The sequence below is a fragment of the Engystomops pustulosus genome, chromosome 3 (assembly GCF_040894005.1).
Source record: "Engystomops pustulosus chromosome 3, aEngPut4.maternal, whole genome shotgun sequence".
Taxonomy (NCBI): domain Eukaryota; kingdom Metazoa; phylum Chordata; class Amphibia; order Anura; family Leptodactylidae; genus Engystomops; species Engystomops pustulosus.
In genome coordinates, this window is record NC_092413.1 from 234,462,597 (window position 1) to 234,479,253 (window position 16,657).

General features: G+C 52.4%; 1 protein-coding gene across 4 annotated transcripts in view; it reads left to right on the forward strand.

Moving 5' to 3' along the window:
• Nucleotides 1-16,657, forward strand: part of KHK (ketohexokinase) — a 67,303-nt gene that overhangs the window by 2,625 nt on the left and 48,021 nt on the right. For all 4 annotated transcript variants that reach the window (XM_072144050.1, XM_072144052.1, XM_072144051.1 and 1 more), the window contains exon 2: nucleotides 5,427-5,543. In XM_072144050.1, coding sequence (XP_072000151.1) covers nucleotides 5,427-5,543 — 117 coding nt within the window. The remainder of the gene's footprint in view (nucleotides 1-5,426; nucleotides 5,544-16,657) is intronic.

Here is a 16,657-nt window from a genome sequence, read left to right on the forward strand (position 1 = left end):
GTTACATGTATATACAGGGGATAGAGGTTACATGTATATACAGGGGGATAGAGGTTACATGTATATACAGGAGATAGAGGTTACATGTATATACAGGAGGATAGAGGTTACATGTATATACAGGGGGATAGAGGTTACATGTATATACAGGAGGATAGAGGTTACATGTATATACAGGGGGATAGAGGTTACATGTATATACAGGGGGATAGAGGTTACATGTATATACAGGGGATAGAGGTTACATGTATATACAGGAGGATAGAGGTTACATGTATATACAGGGGGATAGAGGTTACATGTATATACAGGGGGATAGAGGTTACATGTATATACAGGGGGATAGAGGTTACATGTATATACAGGGGATAGAGGTTACATGTATATACAGGGGATAGAGGTTACATGTATATACAGGGGGATAGAGGTTACATGTATATACAGGAGGATAGAGGTTACATGTATATACAGGGGGATAGAGGTTACATGTATATACAGGGGGATAGAGGTTACATGTATATACAGGAGGATAGAGGTTACATGTATATACAGGGGATAGAGGTTACATGTATATACAGGAGGATAGAGGTTACATGTATATACAGGGGGATAGAGGTTACACGTATATACAGGGGGATAGAGGTTACACGTATATACAGGGGATAGAGGTTACATGTATATACAGGGGGATAGAGGTTACATGTATATACAGGGGGATAGAGGTTACATGTATATACAGGGGGATAGAGGTTACATGTATATACAGGAGGATAGAGGTTACATGTATATACAGGAGGATAGAGGTTACATGTATATACAGGAGGATAGAGGTTACATGTATATACAGGAGGATAGAGGTTACATGTATATACAGGGGGATAGAGGTTACATGTATATACAGGAGGATAGAGGTTACATGTATATACAGAGGATAGAGGTTACATGTATATACAGGGGATAGAGGTTACATGTATATACAGGGGATAGAGGTTACATGTATATACAGGGGATAGAGGTTACATGTATATACAGGGGGATAGAGGTTACATGTATATACAGGAGGATAGAGGTTACATGTATATACAGGGGGATAGAGGTTACATGTATATACAGGGGATAGAGGTTACATGTATATACAGGGGGATAGAGGTTACATGTATATACAGGGGATAGAGGTTACATGTATATACAGGGGATAGAGGTTACATGTATATACAGGAGGATAGAGGTTACATGTATATACAGGGGGATAGAGGTTACATGTATATACAGGGGGATAGAGGTTACATGTATATACAGGAGGATAGAGGTTACATGTATATACAGGGGATAGAGGTTACATGTATATACAGGAGGATAGAGGTTACATGTATATACAGGAGGATAGAGGTTACATGTATATACAGGAGGATAGAGGTTACATGTATATACAGGGGGATAGAGGTTACATGTATATACAGGGGGATAGAGGTTACATGTATATACAGGGGGATAGAGGTTACATGTATATACAGGAGGATAGAGGTTACATGTATATACAGGGGGATAGAGGTTACATGTATATACAGGGGATAGAGGTTACATGTATATACAGGAGGATAGAGGTTACATGTATATACAGGAGGATAGAGGTTACATGTATATACAGGGGGATAGAGGTTACATGTATATACAGGGGGATAGAGGTTACATGTATATACAGGAGGATAGAGGTTACATGTATATACAGGGGGATAGAGGTTACATGTATATACAGGGGATAGAGGTTACATGTATATACAGGGGGATAGAGGTTACACGTATATACAGGAGGATAGAGGTTACATGTATATACAGGGGATAGAGGTTACATGTATATACAGGAGGATAGAGGTTACATGTATATACAGGAGGATAGAGGTTACATGTATATACAGGAGGATAGAGGTTACATGTATATACAGGGGGATAGAGGTTACATGTATATACAGGAGGATAGAGGTTACATGTATATACAGGGGATAGAGGTTACATGTATATACAGGAGGATAGAGGTTACATGTATATACAGGGGGATAGAGGTTACATGTATATACAGGAGGATAGAGGTTACATGTATATACAGGGGATAGAGGTTACATGTATATACAGGAGGATAGAGGTTACATGTATATACAGGAGGATAGAGGTTACATGTATATACAGGAGGATAGAGGTTACATGTATATACAGGAGGATAGAGGTTACATGTATATACAGGGGATAGAGGTTACATGTATATACAGGGGGATAGAGGTTACATGTATATACAGGAGGATAGAGGTTACATGTATATACAGGAGGATAGAGGTTACATGTATATACAGGGGATAGAGGTTACATGTATATACAGGGGGATAGAGGTTACATGTATATACAGGGGGATAGAGGTTACATGTATATACAGGGGATAGAGGTTACATGTATATACAGGGGGATAGAGGTTACATGTATATACAGGAGGATAGAGGTTACATGTATATACAGGAGGATAGAGGTTACATGTATATACAGGAGGATAGAGGTTACATGTATATACAGGAGGATAGAGGTTACATGTATATACAGGGGGATAGAGGTTACATGTATATACAGGAGGATAGAGGTTACATGTATATACAGGAGGATAGAGGTTACATGTATATACAGGAGGATAGAGGTTACATGTATATACAGGAGGATAGAGGTTACATGTATATACAGGAGGATAGAGGTTACATGTATATACAGGAGGATAGAGGTTACATGTATATACAGGAGGATAGAGGTTACATGTATATACAGGAGGATAGAGGTTACATGTATATACAGGAGGATAGAGGTTACATGTATATACAGGGGGATAGAGGTTACATGTATATACAGGAGGATAGAGGTTACACGTATATACAGGGGATAGAGGTTACATGTATATACAGGGGGATAGAGGTTACACGTATATACAGGAGGATAGAGGTTACATGTATATACAGGGGATAGAGGTTACATGTATATACAGGGGATAGAGGTTACATGTATATACAGGAGGATAGAGGTTACATGTATATACAGGGGATAGAGGTTACATGTATATACAGGAGGATAGAGGTTACATGTATATACAGGAGGATAGAGGTTACATGTATATACAGGGGGATAGAGGTTACATGTATATACAGGAGGATAGAGGTTACATGTATATACAGGAGGATAGAGGTTACATGTATATACAGGAGGATAGAGGTTACATGTATATACAGGAGGATAGAGGTTACATGTATATACAGGAGGATAGAGGTTACATGTATATACAGGAGGATAGAGGTTACATGTATATACAGGAGGATAGAGGTTACATGTATATACAGGGGATAGAGGTTACATGTATATACAGGAGGATAGAGGTTACATGTATATACAGGAGGATAGAGGTTACATGTATATACAGGGGATAGAGGTTACATGTATATACAGGGGGATAGAGGTTACATGTATATACAGGGGATAGAGGTTACATGTATATACAGGAGGATAGAGGTTACATGTATATACAGGGGATAGAGGTTACATGTATATACAGGAGGATAGAGGTTACATGTATATACAGGGGGATAGAGGTTACATGTATATACAGGGGATAGAGGTTACATGTATATACAGGAGGATAGAGGTTACATGTATATACAGGGGATAGAGGTTACATGTATATACAGGGGGATAGAGGTTACATGTATATACAGGGGGATAGAGGTTACATGTATATACAGGAGGATAGAGGTTACATGTATATACAGGGGGATAGAGGTTACATGTATATACAGGGGGATAGAGGTTACATGTATATACAGGAGGATAGAGGTTACATGTATATACAGGGGATAGAGGTTACATGTATATACAGGGGGATAGAGGTTACATGTATATACAGGGGGATAGAGGTTACATGTATATACAGGGGATAGAGGTTACATGTATATACAGGAGGATAGAGGTTACATGTATATACAGGAGGATAGAGGTTACATGTATATACAGGAGGATAGAGGTTACATGTATATACAGGGGGATAGAGGTTACATGTATATACAGGGGATAGAGGTTACATGTATATACAGGGGGATAGAGGTTACATGTATATACAGGGGGATAGAGGTTACATGTATATACAGGAGGATAGAGGTTACATGTATATACAGGGGATAGAGGTTACATGTATATACAGGAGGATAGAGGTTACATGTATATACAGGGGGATAGAGGTTACATGTATATACAGGAGGATAGAGGTTACATGTATATACAGGAGGATAGAGGTTACACGTATATACAGGAGGATAGAGGTTACATGTATATACAGGAGGATAGAGGTTACATGTATATACAGAGGATAGAGGTTACATGTATATACAGGGGATAGAGGTTACATGTATATACAGGGGGATAGAGGTTACATGTATATACAGGGGATAGAGGTTACATGTATATACAGGGGATAGAGGTTACATGTATATACAGGGGGATAGAGGTTACATGTATATACAGGGGGATAGAGGTTACATGTATATACAGGGGGATAGAGGTTACATGTATATACAGGGGATAGAGGTTACATGTATATACAGGAGGATAGAGGTTACATGTATATACAGGGGGATAGAGGTTACATGTATATACAGGAGGATAGAGGTTACATGTATATACAGGGGATAGAGGTTACATGTATATACAGGAGGATAGAGGTTACATGTATATACAGAGGATAGAGGTTACATGTATATACAGGGGGATAGAGGTTACATGTATATACAGGGGGATAGAGGTTACATGTATATACAGGGGATAGAGGTTACATGTATATACAGGAGGATAGAGGTTACATGTATATACAGGAGGATAGAGGTTACATGTATATACAGGGGATAGAGGTTACATGTATATACAGGAGGATAGAGGTTACATGTATATACAGGAGGATAGAGGTTACATGTATATACAGGGGGATAGAGGTTACATGTATATACAGGAGGATAGAGGTTACATGTATATACAGGAGGATAGAGGTTACATGTATATACAGGAGGATAGAGGTTACATGTATATACAGGAGGATAGAGGTTACATGTATATACAGGAGGATAGAGGTTACATGTATATACAGGGGGATAGAGGTTACATGTATATACAGGGGATAGAGGTTACATGTATATACAGGGGGATAGAGGTTACATGTATATACAGGGGATAGAGGTTACATGTATATACAGGAGGATAGAGGTTACATGTATATACAGGAGGATAGAGGTTACATGTATATACAGGGGGATAGAGGTGACATGAATATATACGGGGGGGGGTAGATGTATGGTGACATGTATATACGGGGGGGGTATATGTAGGTGCGGGTCTCACCTGTATCCGCTCTCCCCCAGGTGTGTGTCTCAGCGCTGGCAGCGTGGGGGTAACGCCTCTAACTCCTGCACCGTCCTGTCCCTGCTGGGGGCTCCCTGCGCCTTCATGGGCTCCCTGGCTCCAGGATACATCGCAGAGTAAGTACCAGGGAGGGTCAATGATAATCTGCCCAGACGCCACACTGCACCAGAACCGCAGCCGAGGAGCGTTCAGGTCACACAGAGATTTCATCCCAGCGCTTCCACCTGCAGCCTCCTATATCACAGCTCCGACCTCCACCATTAGCTCTGCAGCCTCCTATATCACAGCTCCGGCCTCCACCATTAGCTCTGCAGCCTCCTATATCACAGCTCCGGCCTCCACCATTAGCTCTGCAGCCTCCTATATCACAGCTCCGGCCTCCACCATTAGCTCTGCAGCCTCCTATATCACAGCTCCGGCCTCCACCATTAGCTCTGCAGCCTCCTATATCACAGCTCCGGCTCTGCAGCCTCCTATATCACAGCTCCGGCTCTGCAGCCTCCTATATCACAGCTCCGGCCTCCACCATTAGCTCTGCAGCCTCCTATATCACAGCTCCGGCTCTGCAGCCTCCTATATCACAGCTCCGGCCTCCACCATTAGCTCTGCAGCCTCCTATATCACAGCTCTGGCTCTGCAGCCTCCTATATCACAGCTCCGGCCTCCACCATTTGCTCTGCAGCCTCCTATATCACAGCTCCGGCTCTGCAGCCTCCTATATCACAGCTCCGGCCTCCACCATTAGCTCTGCAGCCTCCTATATCACAGCTCCGGCTCTGCAGCCTCCTATATCACAGCTCCGGCCTCCACCATTAGCTCTGCAGCCTCCTAAATCACAGCTCCGGCCTCCACCATTTGCTCTGCAGCCTCCTATATCACAGCTCCGGCCTCCACCATTAGCTCTGCAGCCTCCTATATCACAGCTCTGGCCTCCACCATTAGCTCTGCAGCCTCCTATATCACAGTTTCGGCCTCCACCATTTGCTCTGCAGCCTCCTATATCACAGCTCCGGCCTCCACCATTAGCTCTGCAGCCTCCTATATCACAGCTCCGGCCTCCAACATTAGCTCTGCAGCCTCCTATATCACAGCTCCGGCCTCCAACATTAGCTCTGCAGCCTCCTATATCACAGGTCCGGCCTCCAACATTAGCTCTGCAGCCTCCTATATCACAGCTCCGGCTCTGCAGCCTCCTAAATCACAGCTCCGGCCTCCACCATTAGCTCTGCAGCCTCCTATATCACAGCTCTGGCCTCCACCATTAGCTCTGCAGCCTCCTATATCACAGCTCCGGCTCTGCAGCCTCCTATATCACAGCTCCGGCCTCCACCATTAGCTCTGCAGCCTCCTATATCACAGCTCCGGCCTCCACCATTAGCTCTGCAGCCTCCTATATCACAGCTCCGGCCTCCACCATTAGCTCTGCAGCCTCCTATATCACAGCTCCGGCCTCCAACATTAGCTCTGCAGCCTCCTATATCACAGCTCCGGCCTCCACCATTAGCTCTGCAGCCTCCTATGTCACAGCTCCGGCCTCCACCATTAGCTCTGCAGCCTCCTATATCACAGCTCCGGCCTCCACCATTAGCTCTGCAACCTCCTATATCACAGCTCCGGCCTCCACCATTAGCTCTGCAGCCTCCTATATAACAGCTCCGGCCTCCACCATTAGCTTTGCAGCCTCCTATATCACAGCTCCGACCTCCACCATTAGCTCTGCAGCCTCCTATATCACAGCTCCGGCCTCCACCATTAGCTCTGCAGCCTCCTATATCACAGCTCCGGCCTCCACCATTAGCTCTGCAGCCTCCTATATCACAGCTCCGGCCTCCACCATTAGCTCTGCAGCCTCCTATATCACAGCTCCGGCCTCCACCATTTGCTCTGCAGCCTCCTATATCACAGCTCCGGCCTCCACCATTTGCTCTGCAGCCTCCTATATCACAGCTCCGGCCTCCACCATTAGCTCTGCAGCCTCCTATATCACAGCTCCGGCTCTGCAGCCTCCTATATCACAGCTCCGGCTCTGCAGCCCCCTATATCACAGCTCCGGCCTCCACCATTAGCTCTGCAGCCTCCTATATCACAGCTCCGGCTCTGCAGCCTCCTATATCACAGCTCCGGCCTCCACCATTAGCTCTGCAGCCTCCTATATCACAGCTCCGGCTCTGCAGCCTCCTATATCACAGCTCCGGCCTCCACCATTAGCTCTGCAGCCTCCTATATCACAGCTCCGGCTCTGCAGCCTCCTATATCACAGCTCCGGCCTCCACCATTTGCTCTGCAGCCTCCTATATCACAGCTCCGGCTCTGCAGCCTCCTATGTCACAGCTCCGGCCTCCACCATTAGCTCTGCAGCCTCCTATATCACAGCTCCGGCTCTGCAGCCTCCTATATCACAGCTCCGGCCTCCACCATTAGCTCTGCAGCCTCCTATATCACAGCTCCGGCTCTGCAGCCTCCTATATCACAGCTCCGGCCTCCACCATTTGCTCTGCAGCCTCCTATATCACAGCTCCGGCCTCCACCATTAGCTCTGCAGCCTCCTATATCACAGCTCTGGCCTCCACCATTAGCTCTGCAGCCTCCTATATCACAGCTCCGGCTCTGCAGCCTCCTATATCACAGCTCCGGCCTCCACCATTAGCTCTGCAGCCTCCTATATCACAGTTTCGGCCTCCACCATTTGCTCTGCAGCCTCCTATATCACAGCTCCGGCCTCCACCATTAGCTCTGCAGCCTCCTATATCACAGCTCCGGCTCTGCAGCCTCCTAAATCACAGCTCCGGCCTCCACCATTTGCTCTGCAGCCTCCTATATCACAGCTCCGGCCTCCACCATTAGCTCTGCAGCCTCCTATATCACAGCTCTGGCCTCCACCATTAGCTCTGCAGCCTCCTATATCACAGCTCCGGCTCTGCAGCCTCCTATATCACAGCTCCGGCCTCCACCATTAGCTCTGCAGCCTCCTATATCACAGCTCCGGCCTCCACCATTAGCTCTGCAGCCTCCTATATCACAGCTCCGGCCTCCACCATTAGTTCTGCAGCCTCCTATATCACAGCTCCGGCCTCCACCATTAGCTTTGCAGCCTCCTATATCACAGCTCCGGCCTCCACCAGTAGCTGCGGCTCTGCAGCCTCTCGGGTGGCTCTTCCCGGCCTCCACCTGTAGCTGCGGCTCTGCAGCCTTTCGGGTGGCTCTTCCCGGCCTCCACCAGTAGCTGCGGCTCTGCAGCCTCTCGGGTGCCTCTTCCCGGCCTCCACCAGTAGCTGCGGCTCTGCAGCCTCTCGGGTGCCTCTTCCCGGCCTCCACCTGTAGCTGCGGCTCTGCAGCCTCTCGGGTGCCTCTTCCCGGCCTCCACCAGTAGCTGCGGCTCTGCAGCCTCTCGGGTGCCTCTTCCCGGCCTCCACCAGTAGCTCTGCAGCCTCCTATATCACAGCTCCGGCCTCCACCAGTAGCTGCGGCTCTGCAACCTCTCGGGTGCCTCTTCTCGGCCTCCACCAGTAGCTCTGCAGCCTCCTATATCACAGCTCCGGCCTCCACCAGTAGCTGCGGCTCTGCAGCCTCTGGGGTTGCTCTTCCCGGCCTCCACCTGTAGCTGCGGCTCTGCAGCCTTTCGGGTGGCTCTTCCCGGCCTCCACCAGTAGCTGTGGCTCTGCAGCCTCTCGGGTGCCTCTTCCCGGCCTCCACCAGTAGCTGCGGCTCTGCAGCCTCTCGGGTGCCTCTTCCCGGCCTCCACCTGTAGCTGCGGCTCTGCAGCCTCTCGGGTGCCTCTTCCCGGCCTCCACCAGTAGCTGCGGCTCTGCAGCCTCTCGGGTGCCTCTTCGCAGCCTCCACCAGTAGCTGCGGCTCTGCAGCCTCTCGGGTGCCTCTTCGCAGCCTCCACCAGTAGCTGCGGCTCTGCAGCCTCTCGGGTGCTTCTTCCCAGCCTCCACCAGTAGCTGCGGCTCTGCAGCCTCTCGGGTGCTTCTTCCCAGCCTCCACCAGTAGCTGCGGCTCTGCAGCCTCTCGGGTGCCTCTTCCCGGCCTCCACCTGTAGCTGCGGCTCTGCAGCCTCTCGGGTGCCTCTTCCCGGCCTCCACCTGTAGCTGCGGCTCTGCAGCCTCTCGGGTGCCTCTTCCCGGCCTCCACCTGTAGCTGCGGCTCTGCAGCCTCTCGGGTGGCTCTTCCCGGCCTCCACCTGTAGCTCCGGATCTGCAGCCTCTCGGGTGCCTCTTCCCGGCCTCCACCAGTAGCTGTGGCTCTGCAGCCTCTCGGGTGCCTCTTCCCGGCCTCCACCTGTAGCTGCGGCTCTGCAGCCTCTCGGGTGCCTCTTCCCGGCCTCCACCAGTAGCTCCGGCTCTGCAGCCTCTCGAGTGCCTCTTCCCGGCCTCCACCTGTAGCTGCGGCTCTGCAGCCTCTCGGGTGACTCTTCCCGGCCTTCACCAGTAGCTGCGGCTCTGCAGCCTCTCGGGTGCCTCTTCCCGGCCTCCACCAGTAGCTGCGGCTCTGCAGCCTCTCGGGTGCCTCTTCCCGGCCTCCACCAGTAGCTCCGGCTCTGCAGCCTCTCGGGTGCCTCTTCTCGGCCTCCACCAGTAGCTGCGGCTCTGCAGCCTCTCGGTTGCCTCTTCCCGGGCTCCACCAGTAGCTCCGGCTCTGCAGCCTCTCGGGTGCCTCTTCCCGGCCTCCACCTGTAGCTGCGGCTCTGCAGCCTCTCGGGTGCCTCTTCCCGGCCTCCACCTGTAGCTGCGGCTCTGCAGCCTCTCGGGTGCCTCTTCCCGGCCTCCACCTGTAGCTGCGGCTCTGCAGCCTCTCGGGTGGCTCTTCCCGGCCTCCACCAGTAGCTGCGGCTCTGCAGCCTCTCGGGTGGCTCTTCCCGGCCTCCACCTGTAGCTCCGGATCTGCAGCCTCTCGGGTGCCTCTTCCCGGCCTCCACCAGTAGCTGCGGCTCTGCAGCCTCTCGGGTGCCTCTTCCCGGCCTCCACCTGTAGCTGCGGCTCAGCAGCCTCTCGGGTGCCTCTTCCCGGCCTCCACCAGTAGCTCCGGCTCTGCAGCCTCTCGAGTGCCTCTTCCCGGCCTCCACCTGTAGCTGCGGCTCTGCAGCCTCTCGGGTGACTCTTCCCGGCCTCCACCAGTAGCTGCGGCTCTGCAGCCTCTCGGGTGCCTCTTCCCGGCCTCCACCAGTAGCTGCGGCTCTGCAGCCTCTCGGGTGCCTCTTCCCGGCCTCCACCAGTAGCTCCGGCTCTGCAGCCTCTCGGGTGCCTCTTCTCGGCCTCCACCAGTAGCTGCGGCTCTGCAGCCTCTCGGTTGCCTCTTCCCGGGCTCCACCAGTAGCTCCGGCTCTGCAGCCTCTCGGGTGCCTCTTCCCGGCCTCCACCTGTAGCTGCGGCTCTGCAGCCTCTCGGGTGCCTCTTCCCGGCCTCCACCAGTAGCTGCGGCTCTGCAGCCTCTCGGGTGCCTCTTCCCGGGCTCCACCAGTAGCTCCGGCTCTGCAGCCTCTCGGGTGCCTCTTCCCGGGCTCCACCAGTAGCTCCGGCTCTGCAGCCTCTCGGGTGCCTCTTCCCGGCCTCCAACAGTAGCTGCGGCTCTGCAGCCTCTCGGGTGCCTATTCCTGGGCTCCACCAGTAGCTGCGGCTCTGCAGCCTCTCGGGTGCCTCTTCCCGGCCTCCACCAGTAGCTGCGGCTCTGCAGCCTCTCGGGTGCCTCTTCCCGGGCTCCACCAGTAGCTGCGGCTCTGCAGCCTCTCGGGTGCCTCTTCCCGGGCTCCACCAGTAGCTCCGGCTCTGCAGCCTCTCGGGTGCCTCTTCCCGGCCTCCAACAGTAGCTGCGGCTCTGCAGCCTCTCGGGTGCCTATTCCTGGGCTCCACCAGTAGCTCCGGCTCTGCAGCCTCTCGTGTGCCTCTTCCCGGGCTCCACCAGTAGCTCCGGCTCTGCAGCCTCTCGGGTGCCTCTTCCCGGGCTCCACCAGTAGCTCCGGCTCTGCAGCCTCTCGGGTGCCTCTTCCCGGGCTCCACCAGTAGCTCCGGCTCTGCAGCCTCTCGGGTGCCTCTTCCCGGGCTCCACCAGTAGCTGCGGCTCTGCAGCCTCTCGGGTGCCTCTTCCCGGCCTCCACCCGTAGCTGCGGCTCTGCAGCCTCTCGGGTGCCTCTTCCCGGGCTCCACCAGTAGCACCAGCTCTGCAGCCTCTCGGGTGCCTCTTCCCGGCCTCCACCTGTAGCTGCGGCTCTGCAGCCTCTCGGGTGCCTCTTCCCGGGCTCCACCAGTAGCTCCGGCTCTGCAGCCTCTCGGGTGCCTCTTCCCGGCCTCCAACAGTAGCTGCGGCTCTGCAGCCTCTCGGGTGCCTATTCCTGGGCTCCACCAGTAGCTCCGGCTCTGCAGCCTCTCGTGTGCCTCTTCCCGGGCTCCACCAGTAGCTCCGGCTCTGCAGCCTCTCGGGTGCCTCTTCCCGGGCTCCACCAGTAGCTCCGGCTCTGCAGCCTCTCGGGTGCCTCTTCCCGGGCTCCACCAGTAGCTCCGGCTCTGCAGCCTCTCGGGTGCCTCTTCCCGGGCTCCACCAGTAGCTCCGGCTCTGCAGCCTCTCGGGTGCCTCTTCCCGGGCTCCACCAGTAGCTGCGGCTCTGCAGCCTCTCGGGTGCCTCTTCCCGGCCTCCACCCGTAGCTGCGGCTCTGCAGCCTCTCGGGTGCCTCTTCCCGGGCTCCACCAGTAGCACCAGCTCTGCAGCCTCTCGGGTGCCTCTTCCCGGCCTCCACCTGTAGCTGCGGCTCTGCAGCCTCTCGGGTGCCTATTGCCGGCCTCCACCAGTAGCTCCGGCTCTGCAGCCTCTCGGGTGCCTCTTCCCGGCCTCCACCTGTAGCTGCGCCTCTGCAGCCTCTCGGGTGCCTCTTCCCGGCCTCCACCAGTAGCACCAGCTCTGCAGCCTCTCGGGTGCCTCTTCCCGGCCTCCACCTGTAGCTGCGGCTCTGCAGCCTCTCGGGTGCCTATTGCCGGCCTCCACCAGTAGCTCCGGCTCTGCAGCCTCTCGGGTGCCTCTTCCCGGCCTCCACCAGTAGCTCCGGCTCTGCACTCTGACCAGATTATTGCCTAATAGTTGGGGAAAAAACTGACCGCATGCGGATGTCATCTCTCTGTGGCCCTTGTAGATATTTTCATGTGATCTCTGTGTAGATGTGAAACTCTTCGGCTGTAGATGTGCTCCTGTGGGCTGTATATATGTGCGCCTGTGGGCCGTAGATGTGCACCTGTGGGCCGTAGATGTGCACCTGTGGGCTGTAGATGTGCACCTGTGGGCTGTAGATGTGCGCCTGTGGGCTGTAGATGTGCACCTGTGGGCTGTAGATGTGCTCGTGCGGGCTGTAGATGTGCTCGTGCTCGTGCCCGTCTCCACAATTTACAAACCCAAATTACACAATTATCTGTGCGATTCCTGGATCCGGGAATGTTCTTACCCGTCACCCTTCCTACCGCCTGCAGCTCCCAGCTCGTTTCCACCATGGAAAAACTGCTGGCGTTTCCGAAGCGCTGCTTCTTCATAGGACCGCTCCCTCATGTATGGCTGTGCGCCTGGTCCGGTGAATTCATGAGGGGGCGGTCCGAGGCGCTGCTTCTTCATAGCACCGCCCCCTGCGGCAGTCACCGCCCCCTCATGTATGGCTGTGCGCCTGGTCCGGTGTATTCATGAGGGGGCGGTCCGAGCTGCTGCTTCTTCATAGAACCGCCCCCTTCTTCAGTCACCGCCCCCTCATGTATGGCTGTGAGCCTGGTCCGGTGTTGCGAGGCTTTGGCGTTGCCGTGTCCGCCGGCTTTATTGGAGGGTTCCCATAACTCTGCTATAGACGGCGTAGTGCACACATGAAGCATACATGTTACACACACAGTATACAGACACCTTCTATAAGAGAGAGGGATACACATGAGTAGCGCCAGTTATTCCTGCTGCGGCGTTACTGCAGCGTCTCCACATCATACATGAATTCCCCAATCTCATGAAAAAATGGGATGTTCTTACCGCACCCCCCACCGGGGCCTTTTCTTGGGGCCTGGAGACAGCCGGGGCCCAGAATACCGGAATGGCCGGCGGTTGCCCCTAGAGCACGCTGTGGTCCCGGTGCTTGGTGTGGGGACCGGAGGGTTGTCCTACAGCCTGGCAGCTCTCCAGCAGGTGGTGGAAATATGGGGGTAGAGGCTGATGTACTGGGGCACCCCCTGAGTGTCTGAAAGATAAGTCCCTGGGTAATGGATGGGGAGCCCGTGGTGGTAAGCGCTGTATCCAGGGAATACACAGTCACATTGTGCAAATCAACTTACAGTTCTTTATTCAACTTCACACAGCAACGGCCAAACATCAGCAGCAGCAGCAGGTTCAACAGAGCTGGAGGGGGATGGAGAGCTGCTGCACAGGAGTGGTAGGAGCTTCAGCCTGTGCTGGTACAGATGGGGACCTCTGCTCTGGGGCTTAGTCTCCTGACTGCCCTGGGTGCCAGGCAGTGACCCGAGGCACCTCTGCTTCCTGGTATTGAGACGCTGCGGGAGCTGCACTCTCCTCTGCTTCCTGGTATTGAGACGCTGCGGGAGCTGCACTCTCCTCTGCTTCCTGGTATCGAGACGCTGCAGGAGCTGCACTCTCCTCTGCTTCCTGGTATTGAGACGCTGGAGGAGCTGCACTCTCCTCTGCTTCCTGGTATTGAGACGCTGCAGGAGCTGCACTCTCCTCTGCATCCTGGTATTGAGACGCTGCAGGAGCTGCACTCTCCTCTGCTTCCTGGTATTGAGACACTGGAGGAGCTGCACTCTCCTCTGCCTCCTGGTATTGAGACGCTGCAGGAGCTGCACTCTCCTCTGCTTCCTGGTATTGAGACGCTGGAGGAGCTGCACTCTCCTCTGCTTCCTGGTATTGAGACACTGCAGGAGCTGCACTCTCCTCTGCTTCCTGGTATTGAGACGCTGGAGGAGCTGCACTCTCCTCTGCTTCCTGGTATTGAGACGCTGCGGGAGCTGCACTCTCCTCTGCTTCCTGGTATTGAGACGCTGCGGGAGCTGCACTCTCCTCTGCTTCCTGGTATTGAGACGCTGGAGGAGCTGCACTCTCCTCTGCTTCCTGGTATTGAGACGCTGCAGGAGCTGCACTCTCCTCTGCCTCCTGGTATTGAGACGCTGCAGGAGCTGCACTTTCCTCTGCTTCCTGGTATTGAGACGCTGGAGGGGCTGCACTCTCCTCTGCTTCCTGGTATTGAGACGCTGCAGGAGCTGCACTCTCCTCTGCTTCCTGGTATTGAGACGCTGCGGGAGCTGCACTCTCCTCTGCTTCCTGGTATTGAGACGCTGCAGGAGCTGCACTCTCCTCTGCCTCCTGGTATTGAGACACTGCAGGAGCTGCACTCTCCTCTGCTTCCTGGTATTGAGACGCTGCAGGAGCTGCACTCTCCTCTGCTTCCTGGTATTGAGACGCTGCAGGAGCTGCTCTCTCCTCTGCTTCCTGGTATTGAGACGCTGCAGGAGCTGCACTCTCCTCTGCTTCCTGGTATTGAGACGCTGCGGGAGCTGCACTCTCCTCTGCTTCCTGGTATTGAGACGCTGCAGGAGCTGCACTCTCCTCTGCTTCCTGGTAATGAGACGCTGCAGGAGCTGCACTCTCCTCTGCTTCCTGGTAATGAGACGCTGCAGGAGCTGCACTCTCCTCTGCTTCCTGGTATTGAGACGCTGCAGGAGCTGCTCTCTCCTCTGCTTCCTGGTATTGAGACGCTGGAGGAGCTGCACTCTCCTCTGCTTCCTGGTATTGAGACGCTGCAGGAGCTGCTCTCTCCTCTGCTTGCTGGAGCTGACATGTGCTCCAAGATGGAGTCTCTGCAGACTCTCCCCATGTGCCCCCGCCCACCAGGGGTTTTTATACTCCTTTGGTCATGTGGTAGCTCTTCTCCAATCAGCCTCCAGCTTGCTTTACAACAGTATAGAGATTCTTATTGGACAACATTTCACATCGTTAACTCTTGCCTTACCAGGCAGTGGCTAGAGCTGCAATTACATGGAGACCTCCTAGAGCTGATCAGTCGCCCTAAGAGCTCCTGAGATGCAGAGGGCGCTGTTCCCCACTACCTCCTGGCCTATGCGTTGGCCCACGTGTTGCACTCCTAATCCCGCCTCCTTTGTTATGTCAGTGGGGCGGGGCTTGGGGCTTAGGGACATATTTCCTAGTTATGCCATATCTTTTTCCAGGGGTCTCCCCAGTCTCCCCAGCATGGGGATAACAAACAATAACAAACATTATTATTACATTTTAGGCCAAGTGTCTAGAACCTAATTTGTTCTGGTTCAAAAAAAAAAGTTTTTCTTTAACATTTTTTTTAATGTGGTTTCTACTCTTTCACTTTTGAATCCAGAATGCCAACAACACTGTCATCGACATCCGATAATCCAGAGTGTAATCCAGAACAATCACAAACTAAAATCCTATGATCTAGAACATCCCATCACTAGTTATAGAAGATGCACATTTCACCAGACCTATGATCTAGAACATCCCATCACTAGTTATAGAAGATGCACATTTCACCAGACCTATGATCTAGAGCATCCCATCACTAGTTATAGAAGATGCACATTTCACCAGACCTATGATCTAGAACATCCCATCACTAGTTATAGAAGATGCACATTTCACCAGACCTATGATCTAGAACATCCCATCACTAGTTATAGAAGATGCACATTTCACCAGACCTATGATCTAGAACATCTCTTCACTAGTTATAGAAGATGCACATTTCACCAGACCTATGATCTAGAACATCCCATCACTAGTTATAGAAGATGCACATTTCACCAGACCTATGATCTAGTCCATTCCTTCACTAGTTATAGAAGATGCACATTTCACCAGACCTATGATCTAGAGCATCTCTTCACTAGTTATAGAAGCTGCACATTTCACCAGACCTATGATCTAGAACACCTCTTCACTAGTTATAGAAGATGCACATTTCACCAGACCTATGATCTAGAACACCTCTTCACTAGTTATAGAAGATGCACATTTCACCAGACCTATGATCTAGAACATCCCATCACTAGTTATAGAAGATGCACATTTCACCAGACCTATGATCTAGAACATCCCATCACTAGTTATAGAAGATGCACATTTCACCAGACCTATGATCTAGAACATCTCTTCACTAGTTATAGAAGATGCACATTTCACCAGACCTATGATCTAGAACATCCCATCACTAGTTATAGAAGATGCACATTTCAC